Source organism: Pithys albifrons, chromosome 13 (assembly GCF_047495875.1).
Source record: "Pithys albifrons albifrons isolate INPA30051 chromosome 13, PitAlb_v1, whole genome shotgun sequence".
NCBI lineage: Eukaryota > Metazoa > Chordata > Aves > Passeriformes > Thamnophilidae > Pithys > Pithys albifrons.
This window is the reverse complement of record NC_092470.1, coordinates 8858933-8883872: the sequence shown is the minus strand read 5'-3', so window position 1 is coordinate 8883872 and position 24940 is coordinate 8858933. Positions and strand designations below refer to the sequence as shown.

Here is a 24940-nt window from a genome sequence, read left to right as displayed (position 1 = left end):
CTGAACAAAGAGAGTTGCAAGTCTGTGGAAAATAATACATGGATGGCATTGAAAAGTATCTCAAGTAGTATCTGACAGAAATAAACTTCACTTCAGAGGATAAGGAGATAACTAGATAATTCTTTTATACTAACAGTGCTAAAATGTTTCCATGGCCAGAGCTCAGTGAATTCATATAACAGAAACATTTAAACAGAGAAGAGTAATAGGAATGAAAGCCTCTAGACAGCAAGATAAATAAAATTCTCCTTTGCAATTTGCTTTATTAACAACAAGGGAAAGAACATGTTCAACAGCAAAACCAATCTACAAATTGTGTCTTTCAGCTGAAAATTTTATTTACCCTCAAATGTTTATTTCAAGGCTTATTGAGCTCTGCCATTTCATTACTTACTGACATTTCAGAAAAAGATGAAAGTTACTGACAAAATTCTAAAATGATTCATAATGTGAAAAAAAACAGTGAAGCTGAACAGGATGAAAGGACAGGATTTGTATGAGGCATTGGAGTTCAGGAGTGGGAGAGTGTAATCTGCAAAGCAATCTTCAAGTACCTGGTGGGTTTTGAGAAACAGGATTCCTCAGCAAGCTGCATAAATTCACTTCAGGTTGTTTTAAAGTTGACTTTCTGACGCATGTAGCTGCTACAGTTGTGACATGAGGGGCAGAAGGTGGAGAAGTGTACAAAGATGAATTCTACACAGTTAGGTGGCCATGACTGTCCCAGTCCTCCCTCGGGTCTGTCAAATCAAACCAGAGCAGACCTTGGCTTGCTTGCAGGGAAGCTATTAGGATAGGCCAGGAAAAACACCCTGGAGAGCAACTCAGTATTTGTTTTAGTTTTTTCTGCTGTCTCAGGTTTTTTCTTATTTCAGGTGTGCAGTGTTCTCAGAAGTGCTGGGATCAAATGGCCATGAACTGTCTGTGCATGTATATATTTGGTTAGGCCTTACAGGATGGGTGTTGTTTTTAGCATGTTAACTATGACTTTCAATGAGAGCTCTTGCATCCTAAGCTACTTAACATTTGGGTTTACTATTTTTAAGTGTTTGAACCAATAGTTCAGTAGATTTATTGCTGCAAGGCAATGGTTTTCCCATGGTAGCAAAAGTCCTTTAATTGGCGACTGATTGTGCAACATTTTGCAGATATGCACATAAAAATATTTTTATCAGGCAATTTATCGTTAGCAGAATATCTCATATGTCTTGAGCAAAGATGCATAAAACCAAGACAGCCTAATATCTTGCATTTGGTATACACTTACCACAGCTGAGTATTAAACTAAGGGAGTGTTAACAAATGCTTGATGGAATGTTTGGTTTGCTTCCACTATCAGAACTGTGACAGTGATGTTGAAGTACAAATGGACAAACCACAAATTCCAAAATGTTCCCCGTTTGCCATGGCTGTATAGGCAGCATTAGAGCTGCCTCATGTTGTATCCACACCAGAGCAAGACATGGTAGGACAGACTTTCAGAAATATCCCACTGTGCCACCTTCTCGTATGGTTCCTTCTTTCTAAAAGAAACATTCATTATAAGGGTACAGATCTAGAACTTCTAACGCATTGACAGCACTCATGTGTGAGTTTAGTGAACACACAACCCCAAAAATCTCCACAGACCACATAAGATCATATTTTTGTGTGGTGCCAAGTACTGCCTACAGGCTGCTGAACTTTTTGTATTCCCATTAAATCACCAGGACATAGGAGATCTGGGAGCCTGAAAACAAGGCTCAGGTAAAGAAACCAGACCATTGTGGCCATATAAGTTTATGTTTCATATACAAAACTTCAGAGACTGCTTTGTTTTAATCTTATTAAGCACTAAGGAGCTGAGATTAATGTTGTTCCAGTACTAATCAGCCAGCAGCCAATAACTGTTCTTGGAGAACTGGCCATGACACTGAAGCCAAAACAGCCCAAGAAATGGATGTGGGGTTTTGAGAGTGTGGATGATTCTTATTTATAGGTACAAAGCAACTCGCTGCTTAAAAGGGATGTAATGAATATGCAGTTACAGGAATACAGATAAAATGGAGCCCTAACATTGGCCCACTTTTATATGATGAGATTATATAGATACTACGTATTAAATTATAGCACTGTACATAAACAAAGTACATTTTGTGCAGTATGTCTGAGTTCCTGTAAGAAGTATTTAAATATTCAGAAGTAATGTTAGGTAGCTCCTTAAAATGCACCAGTGAGTGTAATGCTGATGCATTTTCTCATTTCTGCCTAAAAATATAAAAAAAATACATAAGGCTTTGTGTTAATTGACTAACTTGGTTCCAGCTTAACTCTGCTGTTTCTGCAGACAAGCAGTTATCCAGGATTCTTTTGTCTTCAAAGTGTAAGGCAAAATGCATTAATCAGTGTTTTGCAAATTATTTCATACTCCTACGTGTAGTCTGATATTTTGTAACATTGTAAATGTAAATGACATATGATTTAGACACAGTTCAGTACTAAACAGTAGTTCAGCCAAAGTCTTGAATTATTTTTTTTTTCTCAACAGAAAATACATGTCTTCAAGAAGACATTGCAGGCTCTGATCTATCCAATATCTTCAACTACACCTCATAATTTCGAAATTTGGACAGCCACAACTCCCACATACTGTTATGAATGTGAAGGTCTACTTTGGGGTATAGCCCGACAAGGCATGAGATGCTCTGAGTGTGGAGTCAAATGCCATGAGAAGTGCCAAGACCTCCTGAATGCTGATTGTTTGCAGAGTGAGTATTTCTTGACAACTAAAGCATTGCAATACTTCACAGCTTTTGCCTCTGTGTGTACACTCCCATATATCCTGAAAAGAAGGATCAGATCACCCAAAATCAGTGAAGGTGTGTTGATGTTCATCAGTGAGAAGGTACCCAGAAACTTTATGAAATAGCTACTGTTAATTTTGCTTTTGACCTTGAAATGTGCTAAATATTGCTGGTCAGTTACAAAATAATGCCTGGTAACATCAGAGAATTATTTACTTTCTGCTGCGTAAGCCTAAAGAATGGGAAAGATTAAAAAAACTTTACTGATACTCATTCTAATCATATTGATGTGCTACATAGTAGGCAAAAATATTAAACAGTAAGCAGGACCTTGCCTTTCAGAATATCAATTCATGTAGGTGTAAGAGAAAGAAAAATTTAGTCAGGAAGTACTTTGGGACTAGAATTGAGGCAAAATAACCTTTTTCTTCACTTTTTTTTTGACCAAGTTGATCACAACCACCATGCATTCTCCTTCATGAATATTCCAGGTGCATTTAAACCATACTTAAATCCCAACACAATTATTATACAAGATTCTAAACCATAGAAAATCAAGACCTGCAAATTTTCTGATATTCTGATTTTGGAATGGAAGGCACTCTTATAATTCTGGAATTATTCCACACTGTTCACTGTTGATATGTTCCTAATCTTCTACATGTAGGAAAAGTACACAGATATTTCATTCAGGTCTTCCTTCTTCCCACTGTGTTCTCTCTGTGAGGAGCTGTCACAAGGGATGGATTCTCAAAGTTTCGTACTGTTCAGGAACTAATCAAAATTTCCCAGAGCAACTGACCCCATGGAGCACAAACCACTGATAAGTTTCTAAATCAAACTGCTTAACTGTGCTTAATTGTGATTCTGCACTATGGCTGAAACTGGGCTGTGCTTGACAGCTGCGCCTTTGAGACAGTTTCTCAAGTGAGAAAAGAGTGTTTGCTTTGAAAATCTACTGTTATAGAAGTAGCTTCTACAGCATTAATAAGATTGTTGGTGGTCAATATTCAAAAGTGTATTAAGATGATAGTTGTGAGTAGCTTCTTCAATTAAGTGTAAATAGCTCTGTTACTGGGACAGTAATAAGAGGTTTGTTTTTAGAATGTCAGTTCCTGTTCACTCTTATTGACTAATTGTCTCATTTCATTCTGAGTATGTTTTAAGACTGGCTAAAGGTAATAAGTAATTGCAGATCAGCCCATTGATTTCTCTGTTTTGAGTAGTCATTTGACTCTCTATTTCTGCTGGGAATTGCTTGGTTTATATTACCTGGATTTACAAACACACAAGTGAGTTAAGAGTGGTCAGCTTCTACTTCTGCTGGCAACAGGACATGTGCAAGTCACTTGCCAACTTGAAGGAGGAAGTAGAAAATAGAAATAGTTTTCCTAAATTTAATCTCTTCCCTTTTGCATCTTATCTTTTTTTGTGCTATTTATGTACAGGGGGAAGAAAATATGGAAGAGGGGCACTGAATTGATACTGATATTCTCAAAATGTAATGTGGGATTAATCTTGTAGGAGTGCCACAAACCAAATCCTTATGGACCACATTGGGGCTAAATGAACCTTGCTTTCTACACATCCTTCAGGAACAGGGCTATTGCTGGGATGTGGAGCCACTGTGCCAGGGCTCACTTTGGGTGCTCCCTGAAAAATCTGATGGTATTCTGTGACAGAGAGATAATTGTCAAGTGTTCTGTAGAGAGTTGTGGGAATTCCCTCACATAATTACAGACATAATGGTCTAGAAATAAAGCACAGCTGAAACTTGCTCCATCAGAAGGGGACATTTTATTTGGGAGGATTTAACAGAATAACATATGTCCTAATGCTTTGTTTCAGAAATATTTTTAATTGAAATCAAGATTGGTTTGCTATATGAGTGAAATGTATGCAAGATCTTTTGTTTTAGCAGTAGTGTTATGAAGTATTGCAAAGATCAGATGATTATGAGCACGGTAATCATGTCTTTCTGTTGGGAGGAATTTTTCTGTTACTGCTAATTGAGTGGTTCTCATCTCACCAAACATGTGGAAACCCTCCTCTATTCCACCAGATTTCCCAGCCTGGTTACTGCATGGCATTCAGTCTCCTTTGGAATTACGCTGGAGCGACTTGGGAGGTTTACTCTGTTGGAACTCTCATATGGGAAGAACATTTATTCCTGTCTAATGGACCCTCTGTCCTGTAGTGCATTCTACCAGCACAGCACAGATCAGTGGTGCATTCCTAAGAGATACCTCATAACCCCTGTTTGAACAACTATTTAGATCTGACCTCTAGGATTTTGATGCAGAGAAAATAGTAGTTAATTTTGTGTCTTTTCATCCCTGCACAAGTTTGCAGAGTGGAAAATGAAAGCTTCCTCAGATGTCTTTAGAAGATAATACATAAAGTATGACGTTTAAATCTATTTCTGCTGTTTGAAAGAGTCACAGTTCAAACTGGAATTGTTACCAAAGTTGTTTCTGCTCAGTAATAAAAGCAAAGTGAGAAAAACAAGATCCAAGATCATGTCCCTGACAACATCAGGGTTACAAGTTTCTCACGATCTTCATAATAGAGAATGCTTAGAGATGCTCTTTGTGAGGCTTCTTAAAAGTAATGAAGTCTTTTGTCACTGCACACACTGGAAAACAACATTTAAGCCAGCTAGGCCCAAGTGTAACACCTTTGTATTTCTGTTTTCTTGATCTTTGATAAGGGCCTGAGCTGTTATTACCACTCAGAATTAGTGATCCTTTCCCTGTGGGGTGAAACCCCTTCCCGTATTTACACGCTGCTGATGCCTCTTCCTGTTTCACCCCTCCAACTGTCCAGACAATAATCCTCTGGGAACTTTGGAAAAGCTGAGCTGTTCTTCAGGATGTCACAACCATGCAGGTGACATGAGAGATATATCCATCCCTGAAATAAATGACTCCTGGCTAAATCTGAAAAGCCACAAAAGACACACAAGAGTCAAGGTGTCCCTTTTATCTTCCTTTTCACTTACTGAAGAAAAACAGCCCAGAGGTTCCCTGGCCCACATCACTAACCCAAAAAAACCCACAAAAAGTGTTTCAGAGCACCATGTTTGAAGAATTTTTACAGATATATAAATGAGAGAGAGAGTCTGCAAAACAGAAATAGGATTGGTAGTTTTCTGTGATGTGAACAGTTTGAAAACATTGAATCACTGAGTCTTAAAAGAGCAAACCTCTAGAAGGCAAATTGCAGATAAAATATTTAACACACCTAAGGGATCTCACTCTCCTCATTAGCAGGTAAATGTTTTTGAGCATCCTGTCATATTTTTTGAAAGAGATTAATTGTTCAGTGGGTTTGAATATTATACTACTTTGAAAATGAAGTTCGTGTACTTTGTTTTCCTTTGAAAAAGTGAATTGACCAATTGGTTAAATCTCAGTTACTGAGAGAGCTGATGCTTACAGTATCATAAAGTGAAATGCAGTTATTTTTATCACAGTCATTCTTTTGGTCATCTCATAATCACTAGCATGTATTGGCCTCCAAGATTCTGTGGTTTTCTTTTTTTATATGTAATGATTGCTAATGCAGACTGTGGAAATGAATTCAAATCTCAAGCTCTTTAAGGTCAATATCTAACCTTGTTCTAAATTAGGTTTAAAAAAAATCAGTAGTACTTTCATTAGACCACTCATCTTCAACAAGATATGCCTTTCTAGTACTGGGTGCAGTATTAAATTAGAATTGATTTCAATCTTGTTGAGTTTGTATCAGTCCCTGGGGTAAAAGGGGCTTGTTAACTTCCTGTGCATTGTGAGTTACGATATTGTCTCAATTAATTTGATCAATACTGCATGAAAAGAGTTGCTGATAGACTGTCAGCAGTAGAGGGTGTAAAATTAGTTGCAATAAATAATTTCATATAAATAGATGGCTGTTTACTTAGAGGAAGTTGCATTTTAACACCTATTTCAATTTACTCTGTACTGTCTCGAAAATCAGCAAGGTTTTTAGTAGGAATATGTTATTGCATTGGTATTGTGTCCACAGTTTGTCATTCAGTTATGATGTTGCATTTGTACTTTTTAAGGAAGGACAGAAAAAAAGAGAAAATGAAAAATGTTCCTTCCTGCATCTTCCAAGAATGAACTGTCACACTTTCCAGGTAGATCAGCCATCATTTCTTTTGTGGTAAAATCACTGAAGAATTCTTTGTCTGGTATTTAATTTAGTGGGAGCATTTAATTCTATTTCTACTAACTCCTAATTTTTCAGTCTGGAAAATCTTTAATCACTAGGACTTTGGTCTTCTGTATTCAAAAAATTTAAGTACTCTGACCAAGAGATTTTCAAGATTCGTCAAGATTTATTAGCCACAGAAAACACCTTGAGAAAGGCATATAATTCAGCCTTTTGACACTCTGGGATCACTGATATCTGGTATCTCATCCCACACTTTTCCAATCTTATGACATTATGCCTTCACACTTTCCTGTGTCTCTTTCTATATATAGATGTCCCTTTTCCTCTGATGTGCTAAGAGACCTTCAGGCACATTGAGAAATGAAGAAAACAAAGCAGGAAACATTTGTTTTGTAAGATTTCACTGAATTTTTTTGCTGAAAGATGATCCTTTCTAGTTCGGTGGATGTGTTGATAATTGTTTTCTTTAGTCATTGCAAGCTGAGAGTGCCTCAACAAAAAACTCCTTGAAAGGAACATACTGGGGGTTGATGGTATTGTGCAGAAGGAACTCTCCTATTCTTCAGTATTGAAATATCTGTATTCTACTTTCATAGCAAATTGTTCAACATAATTTTGTCTTAATTTTACTATCCCTTTAATGGGAGCAATACTTCCTCCCAGGGACTGAGGATGGTTAGTTGGATCATGTTTCCACTGATGATTATGATGATGATGATGATTGTGACACTCAGTGCCACAAGCCTTTGAGTGGTGTTTCACAACATGAGACAAAATCCAGCAATGCCTGTAGCAAGTGGCAGTGTGTCGTTGATTATAAAATTTTTAGTGTTCCTTCATCTTGCTTTACATGTAAGTCTCGTCAAGAGTTGAAATAGCCTGTTTAGCACTGCAGGAATTTAAATTTTTGCTTCCTATATTTGTAATACTATTTGGATCATAGAAGTCTGATGTTTCTGTCCTCACACCCAACTGCAAGATCAATATTTGGGTTTTTTCAAGAGTACATTTTGGTATTGTAGAGACATTGATCAGAAACTCTCTTCTGACAGACAAAGGACAATTTATAAGGTGAACTTCACTTTAGTTTTTAAAGGGGCTCTGAGGTCACTTAGAATTGTTAGAGAGAGAACTTTCTGCAGAGCACTTCTGCAAAGAACTGTGAATAAAATCTGCAACAACTTAGTCTCCTTTTAATCTTTTTTCTAATTAAACCAATAAAATCTGTAGTGGTTTTGATGTTCCAGACAAATTACCTGAGTATTTTCTTGGTTTCCCAGACTTGTTTTGTAGCACAGGCCTGACACACGAGATGGCTGGAGACTCCAGAGGCAAAAAAAGAACTAAGTTAACTTTTTAATAACAATTGTGACCTTTTCTCTCATTTCAGGAGCAGCTGAGAAAAGTTCCAAACATGGTGCAGAAGACAAAACACAGAATATTATTAGTGCTATGAAGGAAAGAATGAAGATTAGAGAGAAAAATAGACCAGAGGTGTTTGAAGTGATCCAGGAAATGTTTAATATTTCCAAAGAAGATTTTGCACAATATACAAAAGCAGCAAAACAAAGTGTTTTGGATGGAACATCCAAATGGTCAGCAAAAATAACCATCACAGGTAATTTTATTTGTTCTCAGAGCTCTTTCTTTCCTAGTCATCTCCTGGTTCAGGAATAAGATTTATTATAAGTAGAGCTGGACCTGTGTGTTCAGTTGCACACTTAGTGCATCAGCAAACACTCAAATTTATGACATACTAACTGCAAGAGTTTTGAGTTACAGCTGTTGCAAAACTACTTTATATTCTACTACTCTAGGTAGGAGCATGAATAAATGATCTTGTTGCATCTCTTCTACCTCCTGCCAGTATCTCCTGTGTAAATGATGAGCTTTTTGCCACCAACTGCAAGAGTAAAAATTCACACAAAAAGGTTTTGAGTGACTAAAAACACATGAGCTTGCAATTCCAGACCCCAATGGTTTGAAACTCATCATTCATTCATGCAGCTTAACTAAGGGCGTGTTCAGTTTAGTGGTGCTGATGCTGCACACCCAGAACATGCTCTGATGGTTTCCAATTGCATTAGCCTGGGTGCTCACGATGATTTCCAGGTCCTCTGACTCTGATGTTTGTCAGAACACTCCCAGCAAAAAGGGAGTGTTTTCCTCTGCTGAAGGTTGAGGGGACAGTGCATGAAACTCGGAGGAATAATTGTTGAATTCGGGACTGCACCCAGGCACTGAGGACAGATTCAATTCATACATTTGCTTTTAGTTGTGCCTCTGAATGATACTGAAGGCTGTCTTGTGTTCAGGCCAGTAAAATATATACAATTTCACAATCCTAGAAGGCTTTTTTGCGCTGTCCTTTAATTCTCCTGCATAAATAGCAGAGGGATACTTCCTTGCCTTCTAGGAATTTCCCTATGGATTTAGACTGAATGGGGAAGACAAAATATGCTAGTTCATTCCTAAGAGTTAGTCTTTTCAGAAATTGGATGTTTAAAAGAGCAAGAGAATCTCACTTTTTTCACTGAAGTAAGAACATAGGACTGAACCCACACAGGAGCTGATCTGCTGAGCAAGAAGATGCCATTTTTATGTAATCCTTTTCCTGAGCACACCAAGGGAGCTTCATTATCCTTAATGACTGATATTAGAGAATGTTAACTAAATGTTACCACTGAGATGCTTTAAATAATATGTGCAAAATAACAAAACCAAGCTCTGCTGAGGGTAGGAGGCAAAGTAAGTGTTTTAGCAGCAGCTCTCTGGCTTTGGTAGGTTGCTCTTTGGCAGTTTTGCTTTCTCCCGAGGTTTCCATTTTTATGAATTATGGTCAAATTGTGTGGATTTATATTTGACACTAAATTCATACCCATTAACTATACACCCACATGAACTGTCAGAAAGAATAGCAAATACATAAACACTTAGTGATAATTGATCTGAAATGTCACCCTCCCTTAATAGCATAGAAAGTATTCTGAAAATCCTCATAGTTCATTTCTCACATGAGGAGAACAAATGACAAATCATAGCCATGGCCCTCATGTTTTGTTTCATAATTCATAAGGGCAGATATTTTCATGTTGGAAGTTTTACTTTGTAAACATTAGTTTGGATCTTTGGAGAAATTTTGGAAATAGTTTTTGGGAGTTGGGGACAGTTTTAGGGAATTATTAGACTCAAGCCAAGTTATACACCAACATTATATTATTTGCCATGCTGATCAAACCACAGTTTGAGAAGAATATTTGAATTATGCATCAAAAGTATTTGTTTTGCACTTGGCAGTGAAATTTTACATTTATTACTCTATGCAACTAAATTTTAAAATTTTCTACAGTCCAGAAGGGTAGTTAGACAAGCCTTGCCAGGCTCTGGAGTTACAGACACTGGGAAAATAAACCAGGAACCTTTGTTTCAGTCACCCTCACTTTCAAGGCTTTGTTTCCTGTTGCTGTTGTCACTCTAATTTATTTCATGGTAATGAAGGTTGTGAGGGCTAAAGCACATTTCTCTCCTTTTGTTGCAGTTCTTTGTGCTCAGGGCTTACAGGCTAAGGACAAAACTGGCTCAAGTGACCCATATGTTACTGTGCAAGTTGGCAAAAACAAGCGGAGAACAAAAACGATTTTTGGAAACTTGAATCCAGTATGGGATGAAAAATTCTATTTGTAAGTTTAGAAAGTATTTTTGTTTCTTGCTTGCTGAATTTACACGTGGCTAATGTAATGCTACCAAGTGAAATAATTACTTACTTTGAAAATATTTTTGTCTGTACTATGCATATTCATAGCATGAGTAAATTAACAAATTCTGAACGGAGAGAGCATCAAAGTTTAGTGTGACTTTATCTTGTAGTAATAGAGCTCATAATCAAGTCCTTTGGGGGATCTGTTGGTGGTGTCTATTTATTTTAATGTTTTAGGGAACTTAAAATAAAGTTTTCTGACTTCAACATTACATACCAAGTATTGACATTGTAAATGCCTTCCCACGTGCCAGGTATTGGCCATGCAGGGTAAATACATTTTTATTTGACATTGTGATTCTCCTGGGTGGAACTGGGAATTTTGCAGTAACTGCTGTGCTTCAGGCTCTGAGTGGGGCTCTTTGTGATGTCTATACTTTTAGAGGCTGAGTGTTGTCCAGAAGTCTGATGTGAAGCATTTGTTGTGATTCTGCTGTCTCCTTTCTTTGGCCACAGCTTCTGAATGAGTAGGGTATAGTTTGCTGTCAGAACATCACAGAAGTTCAACCCTGACTGAAAAGATGTTCAGTTTGTAACACGTTGACTAAGGTTTGAGTATGACCTTATGCCAGTTCTGAGAGTGTTCCTAGATTTTTTTCCCCTATAAAGGCATATTAGAGTACAGGAAAGTCTAATTCACAGGTAACATACTGTTCCTTTCCTGAAAATACTGTCTTAGGGTGCAACACACTCCTGACTGAGAATTTGACCAATTTGACAGTAGTTTACTGTGCTGTTCCTCTACACATAGTAAAACTATTTGAATATTTATTCTTTTTTCAACTTGATTATTCTGTGTCTCAGCAGATGAAGTGCACTTAGCTACTGTTGTCAGACTCAGTCAAGGATTCTGAAAAGCTAATAAAAACCCTGGATTTTCTTTGGAAATTTTTAAGTGAGAGAAACATTCATGTAGGCAGATTTTTTTAAACTGTTCAGAAAAGTTTCACTCTACTCTGAAAGTGCCTATCACTGTACTATCAAATGAAGTTTAGGAGGTATTTGATGGGAGCTGTGTGAAAACACCAGGACAATAAATTCTGAAAATAAGAAATTATAACAATAAAGGATATACAACTTAAGTGTTTGTTAAATAGAATAGAATATTTTTATTTGATTTTGTACTGAGAATATATGCAACATTTTGACACATTTTAATAGCCTAACCTTTTGGCATCACCTTATTATAAAAGTCTATGTGATTATGTCTAATAGTGGTATTCAAAACTGGGTCTGAATTTGATGCAACTTGATGAAAGCCTCTAGCAATGATGATAAAAGTGATGTGCCATTTTTCAAAGCAATACTGAATTTATGAAGGAGTAACAGAATAGCTCAGAATCCTGCAGACATTTAAGATTCAGAAGCTCTACTTGGTCACTGCGTGCAAAAGGCAATTTCAAAATAGCCACTCACCACAATTTAAAATAATTGTCTTCAGGGCAGAGCATTGTTTAGTTTATTCCTATATTCCTTTCCTTCTATAAAGAAGGCATAAGTTGTCATTGTTCCTGTCTATATAAGCCATGGGAACACCTTCTGTCAAGGTTCAGGTGTTTGAAGTCGAGTGTTGTGCTCTTGGAGAGGTTGCCCTTGTGGCACAGAGCACTGCCCTGGGCTTTCACCACAACTGCTGCCTCATTGCTGGGGAGGGTCTTGATTCAGTGAGGAGCTGCAAAGGGGTTTGGTCCAAGGTGCCATTTCTATTTGTCTGGAAAAGGCACTGAGGAATCCAACTATATCAAATGATGAGTGCCCAACCCTTTCACAGATTCAAACACTTGTATTACAAATGAATAGTTAATTCAGAGAAAACACACACCTAGAAACTTTTTAGAGGCTTCCCCCATACAGAGAGTGTTTGCTTTACAAGTTATTTGTGTTACTCCAGTAACAGTTGAATAACTGTGAGTTACCAAAGCTAGGAGATCAATTACTTTCTTGCATTTTAATTATATGAGTTGCATAGTGCCAAAAGTTGGATGAACAGTTCAGAAAATTTGTTAGGAAGTTTTAAATGTATTTTCTCAAAGATGTGAGCAGGGCTACAGTAAAATCCCTGGAAACCTGAAAATATTCTGGGTAGTTTTTTTCCCAGTACTAAGTATTACTGTCATCTGCTGCTCTAGCATTAACATTTATAAAAAACCCCAGACCTTACTATATCATGAACCTCCTGAGTAACTGCATTGAACTGAATTCATTTTCAATCATTTTCATAGCACTTGTGCTTTCTAAAATAATCTTCCTGACTTATTTAATGCATTGCATTTCAATTGAAAGTATATGAGAATTTCTAAAGTGTATTAAATAAACTATAAATGTTTAACCACAAGATTAAATCTAAAGTAGATCAATATAACTATTTCGACACAGGAAGTATTATTTAAAGTAGACTCTACTAGTGATATTGGATAGTCCTATTTAAAGTCTAACATTAGTCATCATTATAAGTCCTAAATAATAAATTGCAGAAATAAAATGTGTCTCAAAGTTTTGCAATCTCTTATTTACTCATAATACCAAAATACATTTTTAAATCTCCCCATCTGTTCCAAAACAAGGACTTGGAAAAAACATTGGCTCCCCACTGTGCCTTTGCTGTCATAGCAGAGAGGGTGAGGGCAGTGTTCTAGTTCTTAGTCACACATCACCTCATATGATTTTATGGTAAGCACAGAGGGAATGTTTCTAACAAAATATAACATGACCCTCTACTGACTGACCATGAGATACTCATAAACCATAACTAAAGTAGAACTTCTTGGTGCAGAAGGCAGAGAAGTAAACAGAGCAGCAGATGGTCATTTTAATGAGTGTAATACAGGTGCTAAGGGCTTTGATCCTTTCTAGTGGTGTTGTTAGAAATGAGGTAACAGAGCAGTTTGGATTTTTTTCAGCAAGACATCAGTGATAAGAGAAGTTTTTTGCCTGAGCAAAGGAGGAGTCCTGCAGCTCTATCTGTCACCTTTTCTTTCTTGTTGAGTGTGGCATCTGATACGGGAAAAAGGACTGAATTTTCACTTCTTAGTCACAGCAAGTTGGCTGTGTGGTTTTCAGCTTTGTAGAAATCTTTAGATCTCTACACTATAACAGAACTCTACTCTCATCCTTTTCTTGACTATTTTCAACAGTTGATGGCTGAAATAGAGAAACCTGGTGTTTCTGACAGTGCTGTCTAGCAAGGACACATCTCCAGTTGCATTGCTGACTTTGCAGGTGCCACATTTGCTCTGACCATTCATTAACACCTCAGGTGCAAGCGTAGAATACAGAAGTCTTTCAAGTAACTGGATAATTATTTTACATTATTTAGTCTTTCTATTGTGGCTGTAATGAGGCCAACATATGGGCTCTGATGAATAGATTCATTGGATATATATAGAGTGCTACCTTCAGTGCCTGAAAATATTTGATCTGACTGATTTCAGGCATCCTACTGTGGAGGAAGATTGAGAGACATTCTACTAATTGAAGCAACTGTGTTTCACAGCCTCAGCCCAAATCAAGAGAGCAGAAAACCTCTAGAACCAATTCAAATGATAAATTGTTTGTTAAGCAATAATGTTTTTCCGTTTCACAGTACAACATATTTGGTCTGAGTATTTTTTTCAAACTGCTGTCAAGCCAGACTAATTTCATACAACTCTCTTTTTGTTATGACAGAGTAAACTAATGCAAGAAAAGGCAAAATTAGTCTCGTTCTACTTTATCAGAAAGCATGGCCTGTGACTACACTGCTAAAGAATTGGGACTTTCCAGACTAGAGAAGAGACAAGTAGTGGAGGTAAGGATGTCTTTAAACACATCCTTCCTCCTGAAAAGAGGAAAGGAATAATCTGTTTTCCATGCTTACTGTTATAGTAGAACAAGAAGTACTAATAGGTACAAATTCAATTTAGTGAGGTTTAGATCAAACTTCAGAAAAAGTTTGCCAACAGTTGAGCTTACGAAGTCTTGGAATAGATTCCCTGAGAGACTGTGGAACTATCTCTGAACACGTAAGAGCAGGGTGGCCAGACCTCATAGCAATGCTCTGGACCTGGTTCTGGCCTGCAGTAATGGCACTAAAGAACATGAGGGTGATAATAGTACTGAATGGCTTCTTGAACTTACTGAAAGTTGTAGAGTATCACTTAGCTGACATTTTAACATTGGGTGCAGATCTCTTAGAGGAGGTGTACAGTCAGGTCATGCCAGTGCATCTAATACTAATTGGAATACTGTTGTAAAGATACTTTATTATTACAATTTTATTACTCTAGCCATTAGAATAAGCAGATGTTCTGTGAGGATTATTTCGTGTCTCTGTGGCATTTTGGAAATGCAGAAGTAATGTAGTGTCACCAGATTGCTGGCAAATTACTAAATTCTCTCTTCTACTTTGGTTCTATGAATATACAGCAACGTTTCCATCTTTCAGGAGCTTTCAGTATCTTCATTCTCAGTGTGTTAAAGAACAACTCACTTCTCACCTTCCTGTATCACACCTTCATGAGCACTTTTGCTGAGCATATAAGGAGGAGTGGCTAGAACAGGAATACTGAAAATAGCATATGTTGTCTCAACCCTTCAATTCCCTGGGCTGATTTTCCTGGACAGAGTAAGCAGAAGTAGGAATCCCACCCAGGGCTTCTGTACAGATGTTCCCAGTGACCAAAGCAATGTGAATGTCATTATATAGTGCTATTTCTAGGAGTCTGGGCAGGTAAGTAGAATCATCAGAGACAACTCTGGGACTTTAACAGTGAATCCCCCTGCAGTCACACTGCACAGGGCAGGCCAGGAGAAATGTTTGTCCCTCCCCTCTTCAGTTCTTGCAACACAAATCCATGCTATTTTTGTGGCCTTGCACTGGAACGTTACCAACATGTAGCAGAGCTGACTCAGTGCTAAAGTTTTGACACAAGGATGAATATTTGAATTAATACATTGGTTGTGATAAGTCTCACCATGTTTCACTGACCTCAGATTAAAGGAGAAAAGGATGTGGAAGAGACAGCTGAGGATATCAGGGAAAAGTGCAGTCATCCTGACCATCTGAATAAATATTCCTTAATCAGCTAAGCATACATCAGAGGGAAATTGTTGATGTCTCAGGAGAATAAAAATACAGTATTTTTTCTGAAGTACCATTCAATGACTTTTTATACACAGCATCTCCCTGAGAAGCAAAGCAGGAATGAGATTTCTACTAAAAGCACAGGTATGGTGATGAGGGCCATGTAAATATCTCCCCAGTGATGGATCTCCCTATGCCGCTATCAAAATCCTCTGGTATTTCTGTTGGGTGCCCGGCTACATGCAATTCAGGACTCTAGCAATGTTAAGCAGTAACTCAGAGCTACGTTTCAGGAAAACTAAATGGTTTCTGGGTTTAGCCAAGTTCTTAAGGCAAAGATGTTTATTTGATCCATCTGTATCTTGCTGTGTTTTACATGTCTTTGCCAGCAGCTTTTGAATTTTGTGTTCACCCGGAGAAATTCAGAGATTGCCTAATAGTATGTCATGTTCTCTGAAAATAGGTGGTCAGAAAAACATGGAATCCTACCAGTATCCTCAGGATGAGTTCACCCCACAACAGACACCAGGGAGTTCTCATGAAGGGATAATTTATAACAATCCCAACTATGGGGGAAGATTCAATAGGTGGTTCGTTGTTAGATGTCAGGGAAGCCGCTCGTAAGACAAAAGGGAACTAGGCTTTATTAGTTTGGCTAATCACAGAACAACGTGCCTTTTAATGATCAGAAATATCTGCAAAGTTAAAATCTGGAATCCAGGCAGACACAAGCATTTCTGTGATACTGAATGGTGTCTGCAGTGCTACAGACTAAGAGCTGTGCATGCCATTTTTAGTGTCTGATTGGCCTTGACAGTAATAATACCATTTACAGCACTTTATTCTTCCAAAGCCCATTACCACCACTAATTAATTCTTAGAATACCCATGAGGGGTGCCAGTTGGAAGATAAGTTAGAGTATTACTCTTTTAATGCTGGAAACACTGAAACAGATCACTGAGCAGTGATAGTGCTTGAAATAGAATTCAAGTAAGAACTCTTATTCTAGTGTCAAACCAAGACACTGCGGAAGATGAAAATTTGCTGCTACATTTTAAAGTCATATTTAAAGACACGTAATTTTGAAATACTTTTGTGGCATTAGTGAGTGGATACTAAAAAAACACAACAATGGATGCATGAGTGTGACCTGGCTTGTAACTGATGCCAGGTCTGCACTAGTCATCAAATGTCAGCAGAGAGTTTTTCCCTCCCATAGACTCCTGCAGCCAAAGTAGGATATACCAATGAAGTCATCAAAAGCCCAGAGTGATGCATAGTAAACAGTCCTCATTGTGGCTTATAGAAATAAGCAGCAATAGAGTTTCTTTTCCATTTCTGTGAAAATACATGCAGGATATAGCTGGGAGAAAAAGAAGTTTTATCCCCTGGGTACTCTGCAGATTGCAAGTGAGGCCACCTCATTCCCTCATACATCCAGGAGTTTCTCAAATCCACTTAACCCATGAGGGGCTGGTAAGCAACTTAAAATTGCAAGAAATTTTTTAGTACATGGCAGTCTGTCCCTACTCCTCCTTACCAGGGAATGGAGGTCTTGGAGAAAATAAATATATCTTTTAAGGAAAGAAACTACTTATTTCCCCAGGTTTTTCTGTTTGCCTTCTGTGATGTTTGCACGTACTTGGTTTTTTCCTAAAAGTTTCCTGACACACAGTGGAAATATTCTTGAATTTTGTTTTCACTTTTTGTATTACTCTAGATAACTTTTGTAGTTTGCTGCATGTACTACATAGCATTCCTAAACAAAAAGCCAGACCTTCCTGTATTTTTCCTAAGATACTTGTAAAATAATCACATCCAAGAGTACATATTTTAAATTATTAATACTTTTAATGAGCGGTTCTTTACATTCCTAAATACAATAGGTATGTATGTATAATTCAGTCAAACTCTTTACTTTCTCATGGATATGGTAATTCTAATTTTGGCACTGGTAGTGTGGGATGGCCTTTTATTCCACTGAATGTTGCAGGTTGTTTGTATTTTGACACTTCATGCAGTTAATTAGGTGTATGGAAAATCGAGCTCAATTAATTAGGCAATGGTACAGAGGTAAATAGCTTGTGTATCACTCACATTTTCTATTTTACTTTTGTTCTTCCAGTGAATGCCATAACTCTACTGATAGAATAAAGGTGAGAGTATGGGATGAAGACGATGACATCAAATCTAGAGTAAAACAACATTTCAAAAAGGAATCAGATGACTTCCTTGGGCAAACAATTATTGAAGTAAGAACACTGAGTGGAGAAATGGATGTATGGTATAATTTAGGTATGATTCTTACTGATTTCTTAAAACAAATTTAGGTAGAATCTCAGTGTCTGTAACTTTGAAACTTTGAAAAATATTGCTTTGGTACCAATATACAACTTTTTACATATTAAATGTTACACATTTATTTGAAAATTAAAGATACTTTTTTGATTTTGATCCAGAGTTCTGACAATTGCAGAGAGCAGACTAATCCGAATGATAGCAAAGAAAAATATTTAATGCAAAATTAAAACAATTCACGAAAGCCCAGCATCTAAGAGTAGTCCATTAACAGTAGCATTCTTTGGGAAATATATCTACAAGCATTTTTATTGTTCTTCACATTCATTTTATCAAATATTTTTTAAAAATTATTTATTACCATTCTGGGCATAATCTTCTGTTTCTCGCTGTGTTTACACCTGTGGTTCTTCATGAATCTCGTTGCTGGAGTTTTCTGTTCTGGCTGTGCCAAGTGTGTTTCCATTCCCAGCCATAAGCTGAGGACAGGCTGCTCTCTGTTGGCCTCAATGTCCTCTCTTGTCTGGATAGGTCTTTGAAAGTAGCATTCTTTAAACCAGAAATAAAAAATCTCATCATAAATAGGAAATAAAACAAGAGTTTTTATTCATTGCCAGTAAGAGATCAGATAATTCCCTGAAATATCTGTATGTGTCACTGGGAATTGAAACACTAGACAGGGAAACAAGAACAGTGGATCAGGAAACAAATATCAGAAAACTGTGTCATGTAATTCAGCTGAAGTTTTTACAGAGCAGGCTCCCCCCCACTGGAGAAGGGGAGGAGTGTGAGGATGGAGGAGAGGCAGAGCCAGTGTGTGCTGAACTGCCCACAGCCCCCATCCTCCATCCCCCTGTGGCACTGGCAGGGAGGAGGCAGAGAAAACCAGCAGTGAAGTTAAGCCTGGGGAGAAGGAATAGGGGAGGGGAAGGTGTGTTTTAAGATTTGGGTTTATTTCTCTTTATCCTACTCTAATTCAATGGATAACTAATTAGTTTTCCCCCAAGCTGAGTCTGGTTTTGCCAATGAAAATAATTGGTGAGTCCTGTCATCCCCATGAGACTTTCATTATATTTTCTCTCCCCTGTCCAGCTGAGCAGGACAAGGGATATGGTGGCCTTGGTGGGCACCTGCTGTCCTACCAGGGTCAACCCACCACTCTCAGATTAGTAGTCCAGGTTGTTGTTAAAGTCTTCATAAATAAAGGAAAACAGTAATCATTAGTACAGATAATAGACTGAAAATTAATTTTTACCAAAAAGGGAAAAGTAAATAAATTGCTGTGCATGTAAAACATGGCACATAAAATAAGGAAGATTCTTTACTTCATAGTTTGATATTCAATTTCAAGGCCTGAACCATGTGTGCGGTACAAAAAAATTCTTGTTTTTCAAAAACAAGACTTCCCGGCTTTTAAAAAAATGATTCTTATTAAACCAGAATGATTTATAACATGACATATGTGTGTTCTTGCTAGTTAATGAATGTATTATTTTTTGCTCTTCAGAAAAACGAACAGATAAATCAGCTGTCTCTGGTGCCATTAGACTGAAAATCAATGTTGAAATAGAAGGAGAGGAGAAAGTTGCTCCCTATCATGTGCAATACACCTGTCTACATGAGGTATGTTGGAGAAGTGAAAGTATACTCTACAGAAATTACTATTACTGTTGCATGGATAAGGAAAAAAGGGCTACAGAACATTAGAACACTGTAACAGATAACTGATGCCATACCTCAGACAAGTTTATTTTAGATTCCTGTTTTGTATTGCTGGTGGCATATCAGGTTCAGAAGCAATGTAAGACTAACAGATCATTCCTCCCAGTAGGTCTTAGAAAAATAAGATAGAGCCAGATAAGCCCTCCCTGTACTGTGTTTTAATTTAGCACTTTGATGCTCCATATATGTTTACTAACATCAAGAATATACAAACATTTCGGTATATTACAGAAATAAAGCTATTAACTGTAAAGGATTTATTTCCTTCTATATCAATTCATATTTTGGAGACAGTGAGAAAAGTCAAGAGAAGCACAGACAATATAAAATTTCATTTTCCTGTCATCTAGATTGCGTTTATCAACGTTGGAAAAAAATCATCACTGATAAACCAATGTGTCTTTGAAAAAATTTCCTTGTAATTAGTTCCTCTTCCCTCAAATAGTGATCCGCAAAGAAATTCTGTTCTGAAAATGCAATCAGCTTCTGAAGGTTGGTAGCTAATATGTGGCTGAAAGTTCAGCAATAACATGTATCCACAAAATTCCATTGTTCACCATTTGTAAAACTGGAAGTTCAGGGCATTCGTGCTGATGGATTTTCACCTTAAAGCTCTTGTTTTAAATAACCCATGAGACAGTTATGGGCTAATTAGCTAAAGTGAAAGTATTTCAGAGTTTTAGGGGATTTTTTTGTTATTGAAAATAGGAAATAAAATCTGCTGTTCAGTTTGTGGATACATATGGAGGTAGGTGATCTGAGAAGCATTCTATGACATTAATGTTAAACCCCAGCTTTACTCCCAAGGTTACTAAACCTAAACTTTATTGCATCCCTTGCACTACTTGAGAGGCATCTGCAATATTCTGTTATCTTCCTGTAACTTAAAGGTCTTAAATGATGAATTTGAAAATACAGTTGAAACACTATGTAGTAGGTGTTACAACATCACTATTTCATTCATTATTAACCAGGGCGATTAATAGCTAAGTTCCTGCACTATTTTATGCTGCAGTCTTTCTGGGCCACAACTTTATATCAAGGAGACAGAGCAATGCTCTGAGTCACAAGCCAGCTGACTTGTTTGAGCCAGTCTTTGGAAAAACAAACAAAAAAGAAGAACTAACAATTAATATATTGATGACTGTATATAGGCTGTATTTTCAGAACTCCACTTAAAAGCCAACATTTCCTGTTTGAAATATTTCTTGCCTTTAGAATCTCTTCCATTACCTGACAGAAGTGAAGTGCAGTGGGGCTGTGAAGATCCCGGAGGTGAAGGGTGACGAGGCCTGGAAGGTGTACTTTGAGGCCGCCGCGCAGGAGATCGTGGATGAGTTTGCCATGCGCTACGGCATCGAGGACATCTACCAGGCCATGACGTGAGTGAGCGCGGCAGGTTCTGCTTTGTGGCCACAATGTGTGCGAGGGAAGGCTCGTGTTTGAGGGGCTTTCAAGGCTTCTTGCTTTCATTCGTCATTTCTCTTCCATTCCTGATTTAAATTCTTGTTAGCATTTTCACCCATTTGCTTCTCCTTGAAGTGCTTCTCATCTGCAGTGGAATTCAGATATGTTATAAGCATTTTATGAGTTGTTACTGGTATTACTGCTAATACATTTCTTAATCCTTATGATACTCGTACAAAGCACAGCTCAGAAAGACTTCCAGCGTTCCAGATGGGACTGGATTGGCAGCACAGGGAATCACAAGCTCTGTACTCTTTTCCAGTGCAGAAATCATCATAGAACAGCAGCAATGCCTACAGTGAGCTTCCATATATAAATAATTAATGCAAACCATTTTCAACGGTATTGCAACCTGTTGCTACATTGTGCACTCTGAAGTAGCTGTCTGAACACTTCAGAGCACAGCACCGTCTGGCTTGGAGGCCTAGAGACATGAGAGCTCCATCCTGCATTTTCAACTGTCCAATAAAAGGGTTTTTAGGGAAAACAACTATACTCCACTCCTCCTGGAGCTGTAGGAAAGCAGAGGACTCCAAATGAGTCCTCTAAAGAAGAAATATAGAATTTATTTTCTAATAGAAAGCCGCTATTATGGAATTTTGTATTAGAACATCTCTCATTTTCTCTATCTCTTCACTTCCTGAAAAGTCTTACAATAAGTATGATGGCACATAAATATGTGAAGTTTTCTTTTTATTGCAGGATATAATGACACCATCTGCTACTGCAATGAGCATGCCTTTCTCTTTATGTAGCTCTCTATGAATTATTGTACTGTACATCTAATAGAAAGGCAGAGGCTGTCTTTGTAATATATACATTTTTATTGCTTTTCCTTCAATGACCTTACACAGCATTGCACAGAAGAATATATTAAGCGCGACAATTCCTATGTGGTATCGTATATATAAACTAGATATGGAGGAATTCATGCATTTAGTCAAATGAATATTTTTCTTTTCATGTTTAGCTTCTCTTTAGCCATGTGTGTTTTTATATCTTGATTATGTCGTGGCACTTATTAGCTAGCATAAAACTATAGTTTTATAACTTGATTTAAAATGGTACAGTGTTTTTATCAAAATGATAGAGTTGTTCCCGCTGTGTGTATCAAAATGAATTCAAGGTTTGATGAGAGATGGATTCTCAAGAGCTATTAATACCAAGGGAGGGCTGTTCTTACTTGTTTGCATTAAGAAACAAAGGACTGATCGAGCATTAGTATTTCCTCCTAACTATAGCCCTGGTAGCTGGTTATCTTGATACCAACACAACTATTTTTCTCACAGACAACCTTAACTGTAACATTATTTTCAAATTTCTTTTTCTTTATCCCTTGATGTATACCAGGAATGTGAAATTTTCCAGAAAAAGTTTGAAACTGGTTTAAGAAACTCAAGTATTGCAAAAGTCAGTATTGCAAAAACAGCAATATAACTGATGCAAGCATTTTTTCACTTAAGAGTGTTAGGAATGGACAGGTTATATTTTCATATAAAGAAGTAATTTTAATTTTAATAAAGGAGATTCTTAACTTTTATCTCAGTGAATTATATGCAGATACTCATGAAAAGGAAGTAAATTTACTCTGAACAACTAACGTGGAGCTGGGCAAGTATTGCAACACTTTTTTCAGGAATCCTTGCTCAGAAATTCTAACCAAGCCATTTTAAGTCAAATGACCTACTTTGCCTTGTCCTCATTTTGTTCTTGCTTTCTTCTACACCTTTTCCACCAAATTCCCTTGCTGTTGGCAACTGCAAGCCAGGTATTTGAAGGCAGGTATAATAAGAAGGGGAATTCTATGTTGGTAGCCACAGGAAATAAAAGATTTCACTGCCCCCGTACCCATGTCCTTTTAAATGTTGTGAGTTAATAATGTGCACTCCCTGTTTGAGGGCAAAGCCTCATCCTGTGTAAGTTAGGAATGAAATCAGTAATGAATGTAAGCTCAAATAATACTTGGAGAAGTATACATCTTCATATACATCATTTTGCTGATTCACCTGCAGATATGTCTCAGAGCATTCAGACTTTAGGGGTAGTGAAAAAAAAAAAAGAGATCTGTCATGAGGAATTTTCTTTTGGACTGTTATCTGTTGGTTTTACTTATTTTTATGAGATCACTTTTTTTCTGCAACAATTTTAGTGGCTGGAAGAAAATGTAGTTACTTGATTTGGAAAATAGAATTACTGGATTCCATTTGGTAATGAAGAGCTCCTACTAAAACAATAGCAGTTTTGTACCATAATCAGAGAGAATTTGAATGTAATCACTTTGCCCAAAGGAATATTGTGTAAGCATTCTTGGCTTCAGAATCTAGTTGCAGAGTTCTTGTACTGCATGTCTCATTATAAGGTTGCAAATAAAAATGTTTGCGTTTGGAAGTGCACAACTGCAGGATCCAGGCCCCCAAGGCCCTTTACCAGGCTCCTGTGAGTTTTGGAATGTTGCTGATGAGGTGCTCTTTCTTGTCAGAATATAATTTTTAGTGTTCATATTTGTTTTAAAATTAGCTATTATGTAAAGTTTCAGTGTCACTTAGTGATAGTCAGTATTGAACTTTTGAGTATGGAAAAATGGCATGTGCTGGAATAGAAACATATGCCATTCTGCATTTCTGAGCACAACATAAATCTGATTAAGCTTCCCTAAAGTACCCCAGAACAATTTGGCATCCTGTTCCACTCCAGCAATAAGCAACCCCACTTGTCTATCATTTATGGTTCATGCTGGTGGCTTTGTCATTGTGATCCTCTTAGTAAACCCTGATGATTTGTTTCTGGCTCTTAATATTTATTTATATTTATTCTTTTAGAGCACAGAACTAATATGTCAAAAACAGAGTCTTGATTTTCCAAACCCACTGAGTATCCTCATACAGGAATGTGGATATCAGCCCAAGAGATATCACATAGGGAGTTACTTATCTGCTCTAGTCATTGTCCCCAGTGAGACCTTTCTCATTAAACTTGTAAGAGAATAATTCAAGCTTGATTGCACCTGTTGCTGGAGATAGAGGCATCCACATTTTTATGAGAATAAATGCAGACAATTTTTCCCTAAAGCTACCCACTGAGAAGGGGTGTCTTACTCTCAATATATGGGTTACAACTGTCCAGTTCCTAAGCAAGGAATTCTGCTTAGAAGTCACCAGATATGGAATTCACATGAGTTAATAAAACAATCTTTGACCCAAAGCCACAATACAACAATGTCTGCTTTAGTTGCGGTAACTGCAGTTCTTTGAATTTTTTCTCATAAAGATTCCACAATCCATTCTTTTTTCTTATGATTATTATATTCCTCAACTCCTAATGGAGTCTGTATTAGGAAAAGAAATGGAAGACAATTACAGCCATTCTCATATGGCTCAGAAGATTTTTTTTTTCTGGTGATGAATAGCAGCCAAATAGATGGTGTTTGCTACAAGAATAGTATGTGTAACTCCCAGAAGTAGAAGCACAAACATGTGAAATGATAGGATAGAAAGCAGGTATCATAGAAAATGGGGGGAAAAGCAGGAAAACAGCTCAGTGATCCAGCTGGCCTGTATTTTGGTCACTGCAGTGATTGATGGAAATTTATGCTGTAAATTCAGTGTCTTGAAGGAATCATATTGAAACTTTATTTACCTATGTACTTTAAGCCACCTCTCCACTATCAAGAA

The 24940-nt window shown here is 37.3% G+C and overlaps 1 protein-coding gene across 1 annotated transcript in view; it reads left to right on the top strand.

Annotated features, from left to right (window-relative positions):
- The window catches only part of UNC13C (unc-13 homolog C), a 121763-nt gene that overhangs the window by 27656 nt on the left and 69167 nt on the right, over window positions 1-24940 (top strand). Inside the window, exons 6-11 of the mRNA XM_071568541.1 lie at window positions 2528-2747; window positions 8353-8580; window positions 10501-10642; window positions 17908-18077; window positions 19588-19703; window positions 21021-21184. Coding sequence (XP_071424642.1) covers window positions 2528-2747; window positions 8353-8580; window positions 10501-10642; window positions 17908-18077; window positions 19588-19703; window positions 21021-21184 — 1040 coding nt within the window. The remainder of the gene's footprint in view (window positions 1-2527; window positions 2748-8352; window positions 8581-10500; window positions 10643-17907; window positions 18078-19587; window positions 19704-21020; window positions 21185-24940) is intronic.